General features: G+C 57.4%; 1 protein-coding gene across 1 annotated transcript in view; it reads left to right on the top strand.

The window, feature by feature from the left end:
* The window catches only part of ZNF423 (zinc finger protein 423), a 336,529-nt gene that overhangs the window by 191,547 nt on the left and 126,008 nt on the right, over positions 1-18,974 (top strand). Inside the window, exons 4-5 of the mRNA XM_082607019.1 lie at positions 2,016-5,230; positions 12,349-12,433. Coding sequence (XP_082463145.1) covers positions 2,016-5,230; positions 12,349-12,433 — 3,300 coding nt within the window. The remainder of the gene's footprint in view (positions 1-2,015; positions 5,231-12,348; positions 12,434-18,974) is intronic.

Genomic DNA, 18,974 nt, shown 5'->3' on the forward strand with positions numbered 1-18,974 from the left:
CTGCGCCCCGCGTAGCCCAGCTGGCAAGAGCTGGGAATTACCCGGCAGGGGCCGGGGCGCCTCCCACTGCATCTCATCTGAGGAGCTGGCAGCCCTGCGTCGTTCCCATCCGAAGGCCCTGTAATGTGAGGCTCCCCGGGGAGCGGGCGCCCTCACTTTGGGAGACACCCTGCTCTGGGTTGGGTGACTGGGCTTCAGAGGCAGGGAGGCTGCTGGGAGATGCAGGACTCTGGGCCGGGAGCTTTGGAGAGCGGCATCCTTCCAGGCAGAGCTCTGCCAGCGGTGGCAGCTGGGGTCAGGCAGATCTTCACACGGTCGGGGCCAGAGGCCCCAGGGGGGCACCAGGATGGTGCGTGGGCCCTAGGAGCAGGCTCTGAGTGACCCCGAAAGACCCTTTAGCCGGCCTTGCTTGTCTCTCCAAGTCTTGGGGTTGGCAGCTGTGAGAGCCTGGGGGTATGGGACCCGCGGTTTGAGCTGTGCCTCCGTGATGGTGTGTGTGTGTGTGTGTGTGTCTGCATGTGAGTGTGCATGTATGTTCAAGCTTGTGTGTGCGTGTGGGAGTGATTGCAGGGGAATGGATATGTTTGTGTGAGAGTATGTGACTGTGTGTGATTGTGTGTGGGTATGAGTGTGTATGCCTGCATGTGTGTGAGTGTGTGTTGGTGTGTTGGAGTTCACGTGTGAGTTGTGGGAGTGACGTGTGACCTGTGTGTGTGTGTGTGTTTATGCGTGCAGGTGTGCGTGCCGGTGCCTGCCCAACCTCGGAATGTGGTCCCCCTGCCTTTCCCTTCTAGAGGGTCTGGGCTGCCTCTGGCCAAGAATTTCTGGGTTCCATCTGTGAGGCTCTTCCGAAGACTAAGCTGGCTTGGCTGGGGGCCGGAGAGGCGGGGGCCGTGGTCTGTTTCCTCGGGGGTTAGAAGAGCAAGGTCAGTGCAGTCGAGTCTGAGCTTTTGTTTGTCTCTCCCCTGCCCGTAGCAGCCTGCGGTCCGTTTCATTCATTATTAAGTCTTAAATCCACCCAACACGAAACTTGAGCCATGGAATTCACTCCCTGCTCAGGCTGGCTGGGTTCAACCCCCGCCGTGTCTTGGGAAACTTCACTGGTTTAATTTGCTGTGTCCGGTTTGCCTTTGTTTTCTCCAGAAATGGCCAACCCCTAGTGCGGAGGTGGCCCCTGTCCCTGGGGAGGGCGGGCCACATAGGGTGTCTGTGCAGGCCCCGTCCTCACACGCCACAGGGGATTTAAGGGCCCGCTAGGCTCTGAGCTCTGTGGCCATCTGGGTCCTGGCCCCATCTCTGATCACCGCACCGTCGGGCCATCACCCAGGGTCCTGAGCGAACTTGGGGCAAATCCAGGGGTGGAGGGGGAGCAAAGAAAACGACCGCCCTTGGGATGCTCTGGGCTGGGAACCCTGCAGCCCCTCCTCAAGTGCCCTTCGTCTACCCCCGTGTGTGCTCTCGGGGCTGATACCATGTGCCTGTGACTTCCGCCTCATATGTCTGTGTGCACCTGAAGCAGCAGTTCCAGCTTTATCAGTCCCCCCTTCCCCACGGAATGTGGTGTGGCCGAATTCGTTAAAATGCATTTCCCCCGTGTCTTGATCAAGTGATGGGACTTACCTCCTTTGGGCCTATGGGACTGATGATCTCTGAAGACATTTCAGGTGACTTTTTTCCCAGGCTGCACCCCCCCCACCCCCCATCAGGGAAGTGACTGAGACCTCACCTCCTGTTGCGGGGCTGGGTGCTGCATCCAGCGAGGTCCAGGAAGGTGTTGCCCAGGGGAGAGGCACGTCCCCTGCTTATCCTGCCACCCTTCTTCCACCCCCTCTGCAGACTGGAAGGCGCGCATGTCCACTTGCTTCCGGCCCCCCAGACTCCCTCCCCCGACTCCCCCTGCAGCAGCTGGCCAGCTGCACGGCCTCAGCCCGCGAGCTTTCAAGAAGCTGGCTCTGTCCTTGTTTCTCGCGGCCCTGGGAATTGCCTCTAATCTCTCTTCTGCCTTCCCTCTGCAGATGGTGACGACGACCCACAGCTCTCCTGGGTGGCCTCGTCTCCCTCCAGCAAGGATGTTGCGTCACCCACGCAGATGATCGGAGATGGGTGTGACCTGGGCCTGGGTGAGGAGGAAGGGGGCACGGGCCTGCCGTACCCTTGCCAGTTCTGCGACAAGTCCTTCATCCGCCTGAGCTACTTGAAGAGGCACGAGCAGATCCACAGCGACAAGCTGCCGTTCAAGTGCACCTACTGCAGCCGCCTCTTCAAGCACAAGAGGAGCCGCGACCGGCACATCAAGCTGCACACGGGCGACAAGAAGTACCACTGTCACGAGTGCGAGGCGGCCTTCTCCCGCAGCGACCACCTGAAGATCCACCTGAAGACCCACAGCTCCAGCAAGCCCTTCAAGTGCACCGTCTGCAAGCGCGGCTTCTCCTCCACCAGCTCGCTGCAGAGCCACATGCAGGCCCACAAGAAGAACAAGGAGCACCTGGCCAAGTCGGAGAAGGAGGCCAAGAAGGACGACTTCATGTGCGACTACTGCGAGGACACCTTCAGCCAGACTGAGGAGCTGGAGAAGCACGTGCTCACCCGCCACCCCCAGCTCTCCGAGAAGGCCGACCTGCAGTGCATCCACTGCCCCGAGGTCTTCGTCGACGAGAACGCGCTGCTTGCCCACATCCACCAAGCCCACGCCAACCAGAAACACAAGTGCCCCATGTGCCCCGAGCAGTTCTCCTCGGTGGAGGGCGTCTACTGCCACCTGGACAGCCACCGGCAGCCCGACTCCAGCAACCACAGCGTCAGCCCCGACCCCGTGCTGGGCAGCGTGGCCTCCATGAGCAGCGCCACTCCAGACTCCAGCGCCTCCGTGGAGCGAGGCTCCACGCCGGACTCCACCTTGAAGCCGCTGCGGGGCCAGAAGAAGATGCGGGATGACGGGCAGGGCTGGTCCAAGGTGGTCTACAGCTGCCCCTATTGCTCCAAGCGGGACTTTAACAGCCTGGCCGTGCTGGAGATCCACCTGAAGACCATCCACGCGGATAAGCCACAGCAGAGCCACACGTGTCAGATCTGCCTAGACTCCGTGCCCACCCTCTACAACCTCAACGAGCACGTCCGCAAGCTGCACAAGAACCACGCCTACCCCGTGATGCAGTTCAGTAACATCTCCGCCTTCCACTGCAACTACTGCCCCGAGATGTTCGCCGACATCAACAGCCTGCAGGAGCACATCCGCGTCTCCCACTGCGGCCCCAACGCCAACCCGCCCGACGGCAGTAATGCCTTCTTCTGCAACCAGTGCTCCATGGGCTTCCTGACCGAGTCCTCCCTCACGGAGCACATCCAGCAGGCCCACTGCAGCGTCGGCAGCGCCAAGCTGGAGTCCCCGGTCGTGCAGCCTGCGCAGTCCTTCATGGAGGTCTATTCCTGCCCCTACTGCACCAACTCGCCCATCTTCGGCTCCATCCTGAAGCTCACCAAGCACATCAAGGAGAACCACAAGAACATCCCGCTGGCCCACAGCAAGAAGTCCAAGGCAGAGCAGAGCCCGGTCTCATCTGACGTGGAGGTGTCTTCCCCGAAGCGGCAGCGGCTTTCGGTGAGCGCCAACTCCATCTCCAACGGCGAGTATCCCTGTAATCAGTGCGACCTCAAGTTCTCCAACTTCGAGAGCTTCCAGACCCACCTGAAGCTGCACCTGGAGCTGCTGCTGCGCAAGCAGGCGTGCCCCCAGTGCAAAGAGGACTTTGACTCCCAGGAATCCCTCCTGCAGCACCTGACGGTGCACTACATGACCACGTCGACCCACTACGTGTGCGAGAGCTGCGACAAGCAGTTCTCCTCGGTGGACGACCTGCAGAAGCACCTGCTGGACATGCACACCTTCGTGCTCTACCACTGCACCCTGTGTCAGGAGGTCTTTGACTCCAAGGTGTCCATCCAGGTGCACCTGGCGGTGAAGCACAGCAACGAGAAGAAGATGTACCGCTGCACGGCCTGCACCTGGGACTTCCGCAAGGAGGCCGACCTGCAGGCGCACGTCAAACACAGCCACCTGGGCAACCCGGCCAAGGCACACAAGTGCATCTTCTGCGGGGAGACCTTCAGCACCGAGGTGGAGCTGCAGTGCCACATCACCACGCACAGCAAGAAGTACAACTGCAAGTTCTGCAGCAAGGCCTTCCACGCCATCATCCTGCTGGAGAAGCACCTGCGGGAGAAGCACTGCGTGTTCGACGCGGCCACCGAGAACGGCACGGCCAACGGGGTGCCCCCGGCTACCGCCAAGAAGGCCGAGCCGGCCGACCTGCAGGGCATGCTGCTGAAGAACCCCGAGGCGCCCAACAGCCACGAGGCGAGCGAGGACGACGTGGACGCGTCAGAACCCATGTACGGCTGCGACATCTGCGGGGCGGCCTACACCATGGAGGTGCTGCTGCAGAACCACAGGCTGCGGGACCACCACATCCGGCCCGGCGAGGACGACGGCTCCCGGAAGAAGGCTGAGCTCATCAGGGGCAGCCACAAGTGCAACGTGTGCTCACGGACCTTCTTCTCGGAGGGTGGCCTCCGGGAGCACCTGCAGACGCACCGGGGCCCCGCCAAGCATTACATGTGCCCCATCTGTGGCGAGCGCTTCCCCTCGCTGCTGACGCTCACCGAGCACAAGGTGACCCACAGCAAGAGCCTGGACACGGGCACCTGCCGCATCTGCAAGATGCCCCTGCAGAGCGAGGAGGAGTTCATCGAGCACTGCCAGATGCACCCCGACCTGCGCAACTCCCTCACGGGCTTCCGCTGTGTGGTCTGCATGCAGACGGTCACCTCCACGCTCGAGCTCAAGATCCACGGCACCTTCCACATGCAGAAGCTGGCGGGCAGCTCGGCTGCGTCCTCCCCCAGCGGCCAGGGGCTGCAGAAGCTCTACAAGTGTGCCCTGTGCCTCAAGGAGTTTCGCAGCAAGCAGGACCTGGTGAAGCTCGACGTCAACGGGCTCCCCTACGGCCTCTGCGCCGGCTGCATGGCCCGCAGCTCCAACGGACAGGTGGGTGGCCTGGCCCCGCCCGAGCCTGCCGACCGGCCCTGCGCCGGCCTCCGCTGCCCCGAGTGCAGCGTCAAGTTCGAGAGCGCCGAGGACCTGGAGAGCCACATGCAGGTGGACCACCGTGACCTCACTCCAGAGACCAGCGGGCCCCGGAAAGGCGCCCAGACGTCGCCAGTGCCCCGGGTAAGTGCAGCCCACCCGAGCCTGGACCTTGCTCCTTGGGGCTCTGCTCATGCCCAGAGGAGCCCCCGTGCTGAGCTCTGTGTTGCCCGGGGGCGTTCCCTCTAGTAGCCCAGAGAAGCAGCGCCGTTGTGCAGCGGTTAAGCCCATCTGATTGCAGTAGACGCTGGGTTCAAACCCCAGTGTTGCCATTTCCCTTCCTGTGTGACATGGCATTTTTCTTCCTGGGCCCCATTTGCCAAGTGCTCGTCTGTAAAATGGGAATAGTGATGGTCTCGACTTCATGGAATTGTTATGAGGGGCCCCGTGGCATAATGTAGATAAAAGGCTGATGCAGTGAGTGCTCCCTCAGTGCTGGTGGTCATCTTGGTCATTGATCTGGGAGCGGACTTATTCACACGCTTATTGGGTCCTCTTGGGCAAGTCACTCTGTTCTCTAGGCTTTAGATTTAGGACTCCTTTGACAATTTATGGAGATAATATGCACATAAAGGGCTTGGAACCTGGCACTTAGGGCCCAGTCACGCTAGCAGTTATCACCCGCTGACACCGTTACCATCAACAGCATCACTATAGTCAGTGCAGTCGCTGGTACATGGAAGGCCCTAGGAACGTTTCCAGTTACTGTTATCGTAAACGACTGATTGATGATTGGTCAAAATTATCCTGTGCACCCTTTATTTTGGGGGTGCCTGGCAGCTAAGCAGAGTCAGAAACGGTCTCTGCCTTGGGGGCTACCAGATCGGGGGGAGCCGCAGGCCCATAACCAGTGGGTTTCAATGAGGCAGGGGAAGTCTGAGCTACTGGAGGGTCCACATGGGCCCTGGGAATGGTGACCAAGGGGCACCTGCCAGTGGGCCTGGAGGCTGCGTGGCCCTCAGGGGTCAGAACGGGCCCGGGGATTCCCATCAAGTCTGTGTTGTCTGTTTCCAGACCGAGGAGGTGCCAGGCAGACCTCGGGGCTATCTTTCCCTGGAGGGCCACCGCTGGTACCACTGGCAGGGGGGCAGGATTTGGGGAAGGGCCACCTGCCACAGGTGCCTGCTAGAAGACAGGGATGTCTGCTGAGGGTGTTTCACTGTGGGATCAGAACTGGGGCCCGGAACTCCGGGATTTTGAGGGGGGGAGAGAGCGAGAGAATGGCTGGAGAGGCTGAAGGGAGAATCTGCAGTGGGGGCCCCTAAGGGGTCTCCTGGCCAGCTTTCCACAGAGGCCAGTGAGCCAGAGGCCCTGACCAAGATCACCCAGCTGCAGAGAGAAACGTCTGAATGAGGATAGAGCTGTGTGTCCAGCTGGGGCCTGAGGCCTCTCCTCAAAGCCCCGTCTGTAGCAGAGGGCTCCTTTTAGAGGTGATTGATCGGTTGATTAAATTTGTCCTGCGCGCCCATTATTTCTGGTGTGCCTGGCAGCCAAGGAGAGTCAGAAATGGACCACTTTCTTAAGGCCTTTTGACTGAGCAAAGCCTCTAGGTAAGGGGCCAGCGGTCACCCTTCAGAGGTCCTGGGCACAGTGCAGTCCCGGCTGCCCAGCTCTGTCCCCCTGAGCCTCAGCTTGCTGCCCGCCAGTGTGGGTGAACCGGGGAGGATTTGGGCCCTGGAGTCAGGTGGCCTTGCGTTGAAATCTCCCCCTTCCAGTACCCACTTACGATTTGACCTCTCTGGGCTTCGGTCCTCACCTGTAAAGCCAGAGGGTAATAGTAATACCACCGGTAACAGCGATTGCAGACCACTGCAATCTGTCCCCCTCCACAGCTGGCATCGCCTGAGAGGGACCGGGGGCTCGTTCTGCTCTTTTAACCGGCCTCTGCTCTGGTTGGCCGGCGTGTGTTCCTCCTCAGTTGTCAAATACTGTGACTGTCTCCCTGCTGACCTCCGTGTTTTGCCCTGAGGATTAAATGAGTAAAGACGTGCTGGACATGTAGCAACCATCACTTGTTATTTTCCCGTTTATAATTGCACCTCACATTTATCGAGGAATAAGGATGTGCCAGGCACATCCAGGCACTTTCTATCTATCTAATCCTTACAACACTCACTTTACAGACGAGGAAAAGGAGGCAAGGGACAATTAGGTAGTTCGCTGTGAGCCCCCCAGTTTAAAGAAGCAGAGAAGGGATTGGAGCCCAGGGAGTGTGTGGTGCCCCAGCCCGAGCTCTTGACCAGCCCTTCAGCCAGCACCTCTGGAGCCCATCCTAGTTGCGAGGGTGGGGTCCAGGGTGGTCAGCCTGGTGCTCATGCGGTGGGACAGTGTGGCACGGCCGGGCCCCTGCATACCCTTCTCCCAGGTGCGCTCCAGCCCCATCCCTGCCCACACTGGGGCTCCTGCCGGCCATGGGGCTGCTTCTAGCGTCCCCAGAGCCTTTGGCTATTGAAGGCTGGATCCTGTATCAAGTACTACTTCGTGAAACCCCTACTGTGTGGGCACCCACTCTTATATTGTTTCCATGGCAGCACCCTGGACCTTTGCCATGACCTTGGCTTTGGTACAGAGGGGGCCCAGACTCAGAAAGGTGGAGCCGCGTACCCGAGGACGCACAGCTGTGCGTGGGAGTGCGGAACTACGAACCCGAGGGGGCTTGTTTTCTGGGAGCCTGGAAGGCCTTCCTCTCCCTGTCCCTGGTCTTGTGAGAGAGAAGGGAGCTGGAACTCACATCTAGAGGCCTGGGCAGATGGGCCATTTGCAGAAAGGAGCTAGACAAAGCCCGGGTACCTCCCCAGCGGAGGCACAGCCTCTGGGGCCTCGCCCCCGGCCTGGGCACGCCTGGGGGCAGGGGCCCAGCTGTCTGTTCACCCACCCCTCCCTCCCCCAGGGTTCACGCATACAAGAGCAGACTCTGGGGGCTGCACAGGGGCTTGGGGGCTGGCAGGCTGGGACCCTCGGGAGTGTATCCATAGCAACCAGCTCTCTGAGGACTGGGTTCCCATGGGGCCGAGGCTGCTGTCGGCTGGAGCAAAGCACTGAGGTTCCGCCTCCCCCTCTGTTTACGGGTAATAACGGCATCACCCCAATTCCAGCCCCTTGTGGGCAGACCCCGGCCCTCAGCGACTCACCAGACTGCCACGGTGCCCCGTCCGGCGTGGGGTGGGGAGGTAGACTGGGTGCTTTCACACTCTATCTTCCTGCAGGGTAAACAGCCAGCCAGGTTCCCGGGCTTGTTCAGGTGACGGCTTTCTGTCACCCAGAGCAGGACTGTCTGGGGTGGTCTGGGGCATGGAGCCAAGAACGCAGCTCAGACAGTGGCTCTGGAGGGCACCTGCCTGGGGTCCAACCCCAGTTCTCCTGCTCACCAGCGCTAGGCTTTGACAAAATGATTTAGCCTCTTGAAACTCCACTTTCTCCATCCCTAAAGTGGAGCTTGCAGAGTCATCGTGAGTATTCCGAATAAACAGTGCCTGCACATAGTAGGCTCGTAGTAGGTGCTCAGTAAATGTGAGTTGCGATAACGATCATGGGAATTCAGCGGCAGTGGCTGTCTTTCCCCTCTTCTTCCCTTTTCCTCTCCACATCCTCAAGCATGTTCTCTTCCTGCCCCGGGACCCTCTGGGGTCGCTCGGGCCACGCTGGGGAAGGCAGCCCTGGCCAAGGTGCCAGGGTTCAGCTTTGGCTCTCCTGGGCTGGGCCCCGGTGGGGGGGCGCTTATGCAGAGGAGGTGCTTTGAATGCCAAGTTCTGTTTTTCTGTGATGACGTCTCCTAGCGGGGGCTGAACCTCCAGAGGAGGATGGGGTCTTTGGGGGATAGCAAAAGGGAGACGGACCCAGAGGAGGTGTTGGGGTGAGGATGGAGGGCAGCAGGAGGTAGACAGAGTGAGAGTCCTCAGCTGTTCTCCCTGTGCTGTGTCCCACAGCCTGGCCTGGGTGGCTGCTGCTCCAGACCCTGGGCATCCCTGGTCTCACATGCGAGGCCCGAAGGGCCATCTTTGGGTGGGGGCATATGGGTATACATGTGCCTTAGTGAGTATTGGTGCTGGTGAACCTGTGTGTGTGCAGGTGTGTGTATGCCCGACTGTGAATGTGCGTGTGTATACCTATGAGTCTGTATGTGTGTCCACAAGGGTCAGTGCACACCCTTGTGCCATAAGCTGCTTGTGCATCCGTGGGTGCATTGGGGAGTGATGGGTGTGGCTGTCAGGGTTCCAGGGAGAGGACTGAAAGCGATTGTGTTCCTGGGGATGTTCTGTGAACTTGTGGTCCATGAGGATGTCTCCACTTCTCTGAGGGTGTTGCACTTACGTGTCTGTGTACAGGGAGCAAGTGGGTTGCTGTGTGTAGGGGCTGTGGGTGTGTGTGAGGGTCTTGCATGTTGGTGGGGAGTTGGGGCGAGGTATGTAGGATGTTTGCAAGCCTGTGTGTATATCCTCACATGCGTGTCCATGCCTGTGCATACGCGCTCTGTGTGTGTGTGTGTGAACGCCTAGGCTCTTTGGTCAGCAGCTCCTGTGACCACTCCCCTGGGATTCCCCTGGAGCCTGTTGCCCCACGAGGCAGGGCCTGGTCCTCTTCCTGCCACTGAGGGGTGGCCATACGGTAGGGGGACATTTGGGGGTACCCTGTCATCCTGCCCAGGCAGGCTCCTGGTGATTTATCTTTCAAGCTCAGTGAACCTACTTCATTCATCTGCCCCGAGGAGGAACAGCACTTTGATCATGAACTGTCCCCCGCACCGGTCTGGACTAGCTGTGGCCGTGGCCGTGGCCTCTAGAGACTTCCAACCAAGGAGGTGGGGGGCACAGTCTTCCTTGTCCAGCAGGCTCCTCTGGGCTTCCTCCGCGTGGAGCTTCCTGGGGCGTGCTTCATTCTTGCCTTTCCTTGTTCATTCATTCATTCATCCAATCATCCATGTAAGCATCAAGGACTCCTATACTTGCCAGGCAGAGTGGGTGAGGGACACATGTGAGAGGGAATGAATGATTTTGCTGGTGGAGAAGCCCAGGGTGCTTCCTCTCCATGAGCACAGACCAGGAGTTGAGCCGCGGCGGGTGCTTCGGGCCTGGGCCCCTCAGAAGACTCCAGCCCCTGCTGTCTCTTCTGGCCTGAAATCTCCTCTGCCTGTTGTGAGGCTCCCCTGTTCGGTTTCCCCACCAGACTCACCCATTATTCCCGGGTGTTTCCGTGCTGCCTGCCTGCTTCCGGGCCCAGCGCTGTGGCTGCTCTGAGGACATACTGAACGCCCAGGTTTCCCGAAGCCCTGGGAGCAAGGCCCTCTGGTCTTATCAGCACGGGTCCTGGAGCCCCAGCGGGGACCCTGCCTGGAGCCTGGAGCTCCCAGCACCAGCTGGTCCAGTTGTTTCTCCATTCACTTATTCAATAGTCTCTCAGCAGCAGTAAGAATCACGATGAAAGTTCAGTGCTTATTAGACACTCACTCTGGGCTGGGCCCTGTGTTGGGTGGTGGGGATCCAGGATCCCTAGCCACCGTGGGATGCCTTCTCTTTGTCCCTTCTGCCCTCATAGAGGGCGTGGCACATGTTATTTCACCACTTTGCTCATGTGTTCAACAAGTGCTTCCTAAGCACACAGTCTTTGCTGGGACCTCACAGGTGGACAGAGCGCATCCTGGCCCTCTGGGTGCTCACAGTGCAGTGCAAGCAAACAAACCAATTGGCCACGACAAAATCGTATGCGGATCAACTAGGTGCTTTCAGCCTAAGCTCAGGGGCCTGGGGAAATCCTAAACTCACTCTGGGGTGGGAAGAAAAGGCTTCTCAGAAGAGGTGCCATTTGAACAGAGTCCTCAAGGATGGAGAGGGTCTTCCAGATGGAGGAAACGGCATAGATAAAGGCCTGGAGGCGAGACCAGGCCCTTCAGAAGAACTGCAGGTTCAGGTGGGGCTGAGGTGGGACTGAGACAACTGAGCCCTCTGGTGGTTCGTCCCGGCTACATCGTTGAGGTGGGGCCTCAGTGCTCAGCCAAGAAATCCACAGTCTTCCCTCCCTCCCTCCTTATCCCACCCCTCTAGGTGGTCACAAAGAGGGAGGGAGACGCAAGAGGGAAGAGATATGGGAACATATGTATATGTATAACTGATTCACTTTGTTATAAAGCAGAAACTAACACACCATTGTAAAGCAATTATACTCCAATAAAGATGTAAAATAAACAAACAAAACAAAAACAAAAAAAGAAATCCAGAGTCTTGCCCTCTTTTCCAGAGGTCGAGGGAGGCCCCATCATCCCAGGACCCAAAGTAGTCTTCAAAAAACTTGGATATTTTGAATTCCCATACCACCCCTCCCTCTTCATCAAAACGCACAGCCACAGCCCTTCCCCCACTCAGGCAACACACCTCTGTCCACAGTGGGCTGGTTTCACACTGAAGCTCCACTCTTTGGAACCAGTCTTCGAGAAGCTTTGAAACTTCTCATGTTCTCCATTTTTCTGCCCCCCTCCCCACAAAAGCAGTTGGTAATAGCTCCCCGTGTGTGGAAGCCAGCTGTAGGATCACCTGGGGCCTTGTGTGTCTAGGGCAGATGAGGAATTCTTCATTCACCCCTGAGTGTCAGAGCTGATGGAAGCAGTCTCCCTTGCTTGGCCACTTGGTTCTTAGGGTAGGTAAATAGATGAGAGAGGAGTTGGATGGGTGCAAAGAGAGATGAATGGATGGATGGATGGATGATTGGATGGTTGGATGGTTGGATGGCTGGGTGGCTAGATGAATGATGGGTGTGTGTGTGTGTGTATGTGTGTTTAGATGGATGGATGGGTAGACAGGGGGCAGGTAGACAGTGATGGGTCGACAGATGGATGAACAGACAGATGGATGAGTGGCTGCAGCAGGCATAGATGGGTGGAAGGTGGGTAGATGGATTCGAGCACACCCCAAGCAGGACAGCGTGCCTCAGCTTCCTTGCTGTGGTTCTGCTGTGTGCCCTCACCTTGGGATGGGGCAGTTTTCCCGGCTCCAGCAGAGGAGCAGCTCCCTTGCAGTGGAGCCTGTCCCCACTTCCCCAGGCTGAATCTGAGCTGGATGCAGAGGCAGGTGGGAAGAGAATGGCCTGGAGAGAACTGGGAGCGGATCAGAGCCATTCTGGGAAGTCTTGAGCCATGGCCTCCAGGAACTTTTGCTTTCTGCTCTGTTCTGCATCCTGGCTGTCTAATTCCTTTCCTTTCGGTTTCCAAACAGAAGAAGACGTACCAGTGCATCAAGTGCCAGATGACCTTCGAGAACGAGAGAGAGATCCAAATCCACGTTGCCAACCACATGATCGGTGAGCATGCGTCTCCCGTGCTGCGGCTGCTGCTCGGGGTTGAAATGTGTGGTTCCAGTCGTCATTTCACGGGCTTTTAGCTCAAAGGGTAGAGTCACTGCTGCTGTCTCTGAGACATTTCAAATGGGACTAAAAAGGTCAGAGCTGGAGCACTTTCTCCACCCGAGCCTCCTTTTCGCGTGGCTCCGCTCACATCGCAGTCCAACTTTTGACAGTCTCTTCCATTTCCCAGCATACATTTCCCTCCATTTCTGAAATGAAGTGCTTTCCAGTTGTCAAGCGCTCAGGGGCAATGATGCTTCAATTTCGTATGTCATGACATCAAATAGATTTAACTGCTCGCGTTTCCCTGCTAAACGTGGGGAATTCCTCCGGCACATTGTCAAAACAGAATGCTTACAAAGTTATTTCGCTGCTTTCCCCATTCCTCTTCAAGAGGTCTTGGACTTTGGAAAATTCAGCCTTTTAAGAAGGGAGCTTTCAAAGTCCCATCGTGTTCCCACTTGGTGTCCCGAGGGATGGAGGGAAGCCTTGAGGTCTTACTTGCCTTTTGTGGGTGGATGGGGTCTCCCTGGCGGCTAGGGAGGCCCTTGCTATAAGAGAGGGCACAGCGGATTTCTGGTGGCATGGAGCTAGCCCAGGGGGTGGGTTTGGCAGTGAGGGCCTCGAGAACTTCTGGAATCTTGGTGCCCTGGGTCTTTGGCGGAAGCGTGATCACCTTCTCCAAGACTCCCGCAGTCTGAGTGATGAAAGGTCAGGCCTGGGTTGAGCATCCCGACCCTGACTTTCTCTCCATTTTTCTGCCTCTAATATGTTTTCATTAGAGTCTTAACAGCCATGCCCACAGAGTGCTGTTTTACAAAACCCTTGATTGCATACGTTAAAAAAAGGTCCACGTAAGTGTCCACCTCAGTGGATCCTCATGAACTGAGCACACTTGGGTAACCAACACCCAGGTGAAGAAGCAGACCATTCCTGCATCCCAGAAACCCCCTCCTCGGCCCCCTCCAGGCCCTTCCCCCACCAACGAAAGGGCATCAGCATCCTGATGCTAACAGCATAGGTTACTTGTGGTTGTTTTGCATTTTATGTAAATGAGATCACACCGTCTCTGCACATTTGTGTCTGGTGTCTTTTGCTTGTTCATATTAGCGCCTGTGCTTGGACATTGCCCCTTCTCACTGGTGTATGATATTCCATTGTGTGAACACATCACCATTTATCTGTTCTTGATACACATCCTGATGGGCCTCTGGGTAGTTTCCATTGTGGAATGGTTTCAGATACTGTGCTGCTGTGACCATTCTTGCATGAGTCGTTGGTGAACACTCACATGCAGTTTTAACGGGAATATCTCTGCGACTGAAATTGGTGGGTCGTAGGATACGAGTAGGTTCCCCTTCAGTAGCTACAGATGAATACACTTCCGAAGTGGCCGGTTGTATGAAGTCTCCCTCCCACCTCAGCCTGTGAGAGTTGTTCCACATCTGTGCCATCACCCCCATTGTACATAATAAGGCCCTTCCTCAGTGGAGCTGTGCTCAGGGTGGCTGCGGTCCCCTGGTCCCCGCCAGCTGCTGCTCAGTGAGCTTGGGTACCTAGCGTCCCAGTGACTCGGGGCAGGTCCCCTGAAGGCACTGAGCACAACTGGGTGCCTGGTGGGGCTCCCTCAATGACGAGGGGACGTGAGAAGCACGGGAGGGGCAGGGGACCCTGGGAATTCAGCCTGACAGGAAGATGGGTGACTTTGTAGTTCCTTCTGTTTGAGAGGCCCCTGCTGAAGGAGAAGAAGAAAACTACCCTGTCCGTCACTGGCTGCTGAGCGCGCTTTCACGGCAGTGTCGGGGCGGTGAAGACGAAGATATCTAAAAATGTTTGCTTTCGTAGCAGGTGTTAATGTGTGCTCCTGTTTGTAAGCACGGAGGCCGAGAGGCTGGCTAATTGGACCACAGTGATTTCAAAGGTGTTTCTCCCCCCCGCCTCCTTTCTCCCTTCCACCTTTCCTTTTGTGCAGCACCTGGAAGCTGTGTGTCCACAGGTGGAAGGCGAGGGCTTGCTCTTAACTAGAGTGGTGCAAGATGTGAAAGGAGGGTTTGATTGGCACTTGGGTCTTTGTGTGAGCAGAGGGCGGGGCTCCTGCAAGAAGTCCCGGCTGGTGGCTGGAAAGGGCCCCTCACCGGGCTCCGCAGTGCTGTGAGCTGGCCTGTTCTCAGGATGCGTGGGGGATGGGGACCTGGAGAGCAGGCAGCAAGGACCTGTTGGTCTCAGAGCCTGAGCGTCCAGGCAAGACGTGTATGCAGCTGCACGAGGTCTCACATGCAGGCCCTTGGCTCATGGCCATGAGGCGTGGGCTAGGGACCTGCTGGAGCTACACCTCCGGTGGCAGGGCTGTATCTCCTCTCACTCTGCCCTGCCCCCCTCACCTGCACTTCCTTCTCTTGCCTCATCACCTCCATCAATCAATCAAAGAACATTGAGCATCTGCTGCATGTAGAGACCTGGGGTGGTCCCTGTGGGTGATAGAGGGTGAAGGGGACATGGCCCCTGCCCTCCGAGACCTCACAGCATCCCGCAGAAGACACCACAGCACCACTCTGTGCAGTGGAGGGAGGTCACACTGGGTAAGGATGCTAACAGCTGCCATGGACTGAGCCCCACCACAGGCCGGGTACTTATGTAGCTTCTAGGTCTCCACCTCACAGAGGAGGTTTAATGACTTACCCAGGTTCTTCCAGCCAGGAAAGAGCAGAGCCAGGGTCTGAATAAAAACCAGGCTCCCGGGCTTCCCTGGTGGCGCAGTGGTTGAGAGTCCGCCTGCCGATGCAGGGGACACGGGTTCGTGCCCCGGTCCGGGAGGATCCCACATGCCGCGGAGCGGCTGGGCCCGTGAGCCATGGCCGCTGAGCCTGCGCGTCCGGAGCCTGTGCTCCGCAACGGGAGAGGCCACAACAGTGAGAGGCCTGCGTGCCGCAAAAACAAAACAAAACAAACAGACAACGAACAAAAACAAAAACAAAAACAACAAAAAAACCTCCCAAGCTCGCTCTACTGTGTGTGGCTCCCCTGCCAGGGCCTGTGGTGGGAGAGACCCAGCCCTACCCTCAGGGGTTTCCTGTACATGGGGGAGGCTGATGGGCGTCCAGTAAGCACAGTGTAGTGAGGTTGGTGCTTCCGGAACAGGGACTGCTGGATCCAAATAAGTCCATCAGGAAGGCCTGGGTATTGAAGGGTAAGGAGGCGTTTTCTCTGTGGTTTAGGGCCATCCCTGGCAAAGGGAGCAGCTTAGCAATGAAGGACAGTCGCTAGAGAACAGGGCCCTCGGAGAGCTGATTGTAAGGAGGAAGCAGGTCCTTGAAGGATGTGTTGTGGTTAGGCTGAGAAGGTGGGGAGCAGCATCTGTGTGAAGACTGTGGGGTGAGCAGAGCTCAGAGGCAGGGGCAGAGGAGGTGACTGGGGAATGGACGAGCCCGACTTGGCTAGGATGGAGGCATCACACGTCGTAACATCATGGGCAGTGAGGGTGGGGAGGTGGCTTGGGGCTGGACCATGGAGAGCCTTGAAGGCCAGGTTAGGGGATTCGGGTTTGGACTTGACCCTGTAGGCTGGGGTCCAAATCTGGGGGGCCCCTTGGTGGGTGTTTTATTTGGTTTCCCTTGAAAAACCAGGAGAGGTGGCAGCCATGGCCCATATTCCCACACAGCACAGTTGATGGGAGCTGGGCAGCAGCTGGAGCCACAGGCCCCACCAGTCCCTGTTGTGAGTTGGGGGGTGCTTTGCTCATTTGTGGCCCCTGCCTGGTCCCTGCGGGCACCTGAGTGTACAACCTTGGGCTTACACACGAGGGAGCCACGGAAGGTTTTGGAGCAGAGTGTGGCCTGCTTGTAGCTGGGTGCTTTGGGGAGATTAATCTGGGTGCAGTGTTGAGGGGGAAGAAAACGGGATGAGAGGGCACGGTATGGACAACTAAGTGGGAAGGTATCAGAACAAGGTTTAATAGAAATCCTTGAAAAAGTAAGCCAACAAACAGAAAACAATAGTTAAATTCAACAGAAGAAAAGTAATGGACTGTGATGAAGATGATTATTGAATTTAAGATGTCTAGAGACTGGAACTTAATGGAACAATTCTAGGACAGATAATACTTGGGAGAAGTTAATATCTGGTGGAATGTTTGCTTTGTTGATTGTCTGTGTGCCTTTAAAAAATAAACTCGTTATGCAAAAAAAAAAAAAAGCAAAAAAAACAGAGACCTGCCCCGTCTGGTCCAGAGGTGAGGGAATGAGACGGGGAGGGAAGGGAGGAGGGAGGTGATGGAACTTATATTTGGCCTGTGCTGTGTGCCTATTGGCCCCGGTGGCTTGGGGAAGGTGGCGGGAGTGACTGTGGAGGTGTGAATGGAAGAGAAGCTGGTGCTGCAGCCCCGGTAGACACTGTCTAGTGTCCCTGTGGGCAGCTTCCCCTGCTAAATGGCCCGAGCCCAGAGTGGCTGCCTGGAGCTGGCGGGGGTAAAAAGCGCCCCCCTCAGTCGCACCGAGGGGACTCGGAAGATAGACGTGACGCTGTTTAGCTTGGTGGCGTTCTCATAAACTCGGGGCACCGGGGGTCTGAGGCAGGACTCCCCAGGGACCTGGACTGTGGGAGCCCACCCCCGGGGGACGCTAAACTGACCTTTTTATAGCGGGGTGGGGGGTGCCTCATCGTGGCTTTGCAGCCTCCAGACCCCGGGAGTTATGGATGACTCAGGGACATGTCTCCTTGGAAACATTTTCCCAGCGCCCCTCTCCTGGCTGCCGCTGGCAAGGGAGTGATTTGGAGCTGATCGAAAGGCAAGGGTCTTTTGAAACCTTTCAGTGGCGGGGTCTCCTTTGAAATCCCCCCTCCCCACAGAGAACGAGGCCCCCCTTCTCTGGGCTTCCCCCAGCTTTTGAAATGGTTTTAGACACTCCCTCCCCGAGCAGGCACATCAAAACCTTGGAGCAGTCCACAGTTCTGTTCTGTGACCTCCTGCGGGGACGACCTGGCTCCGCCCAGCTGCCCCTTCCTCACCTCCCCCTGCACCCCTCTCCCCCGAGATCCCCCGCTCCCCCCCCGCACCCCCCCCCCGACACCCTGGAAAATGGCTCTGCGGGAGGCCCCCGCCTTGGGCTCCCCGGGGCCTGCTGAGGGAAAGCTGAGGAAGGCTTATGGGGGGCCTGGCCCAGAGACAGGGCCCCCCGATGGCTGGAGAAGGATGAGCGTCTCCCCATGTGTGTTGGGCATGTTCTGTACAAGGCATGAACAGTCCCCCCAGGGCACTTGGGGCCTCAGAGCCCCGGGAAGCTAGTCCGCCTGCCCTCTCCACATCTCATCCGCTCACAGACCTCTCCCCTCTCCGTCTCTGTCAGGCCTATGGCTGGACGAGAGGTCTGAGAACTTGTCCTTGAAATAACGAACTTGCTATGACCCAGGTTGGCCCCAAGGGAGTGACTCAGCCTCTGGGCCCTGGTGTCCTAACTCAGGGCTTCACAGGCCCCTGGGGGGAGCCCCGAGGAGGGGCAGAGCTGGGAAGGGACAGTCCTTTGGGGAACTTGTCAGGGACGTTTGCCCTCCGTGTCCTTGGAAAGTGGCTGTGGACCCTCTGGCAGGCAGCCAGGCCAGAGCTGGTCCCGTCCCGGTGGGGCATTAGTCATTCTGAAGATGTTATTTTCTTGGTCACGTCAGCCTCTTTCCCTGGGTGCCTCTTAAGGCCTGGGCTTTGCTGTCGGCAGTGAAGAAATGGGGGGCATTTAGAAGATCAGCCTGTCCCACCTCCTGCTGAGGCCTTTAAAATGCCCCCCATGCTAGACGGGTGGTCCTTGTCTGTCTTCCTGGTACTGTGGCAGGATGGGCCCTGGTCCACCTAGAGGGGAAGGGCCTGCTCAGGGTGTGTGTGTGTATGTGTGTGTGTGTGTGTGTGTGTGTGTGTGTGTTCGAGAGAGAGGGAGAGAGAGGGAGGTTTTCTGCCTTCTAAGTCTTTAAGAAGCACATCCCAGGAGACGTGTTGAAACCTACCTTGCAGACCAGGTATCCCCTCTTTCTGAGGCTGTTTCCACACCCAGGACCCTTGCTGAAGACCTGGCCTGCAGTATTTTTGGAGAGGAAGGAAGGCCTGGTGTGGAAATCAGTGTTTTGCCCTCACACCAGGGAAATACAAAACCCTCAAATATGACTGAAGAGAAAAACATGTGAAAAGGAAAAGGAAAAGGAAAAGGAAAAAAAGGTTCCTGTGCCTTTCTGTTGGGAACACATCTTGCTGAGCAGGGCTGCGCTAGCTCTTCTGTGGTGCTTTTGATTCAGGTAACACCAGACACCCAAAACATCTGTCTAACCTTAATATGTGATAAAACTGTCTCCCTCTGCCCCCAGAGATCACGTTTCAAGTTCTGGGACTGTTCTGTCAGGATAACAAGCTTGTACAGAGAGCCTATCATCCAGTTCTTTCTTCTTCTTCTCCCCCTCCCCTCTCTCCTCCTCCTCTTCCTCCTTCTTTATCCCCCAAGTAGGGCACAGTCACTTCCCTCCT

The sequence above is a fragment of the Mesoplodon mirus genome, assembly GCF_964341445.2.
Source record: "Mesoplodon mirus genome assembly, chromosome: 19".
NCBI lineage: Eukaryota > Metazoa > Chordata > Mammalia > Artiodactyla > Ziphiidae > Mesoplodon > Mesoplodon mirus.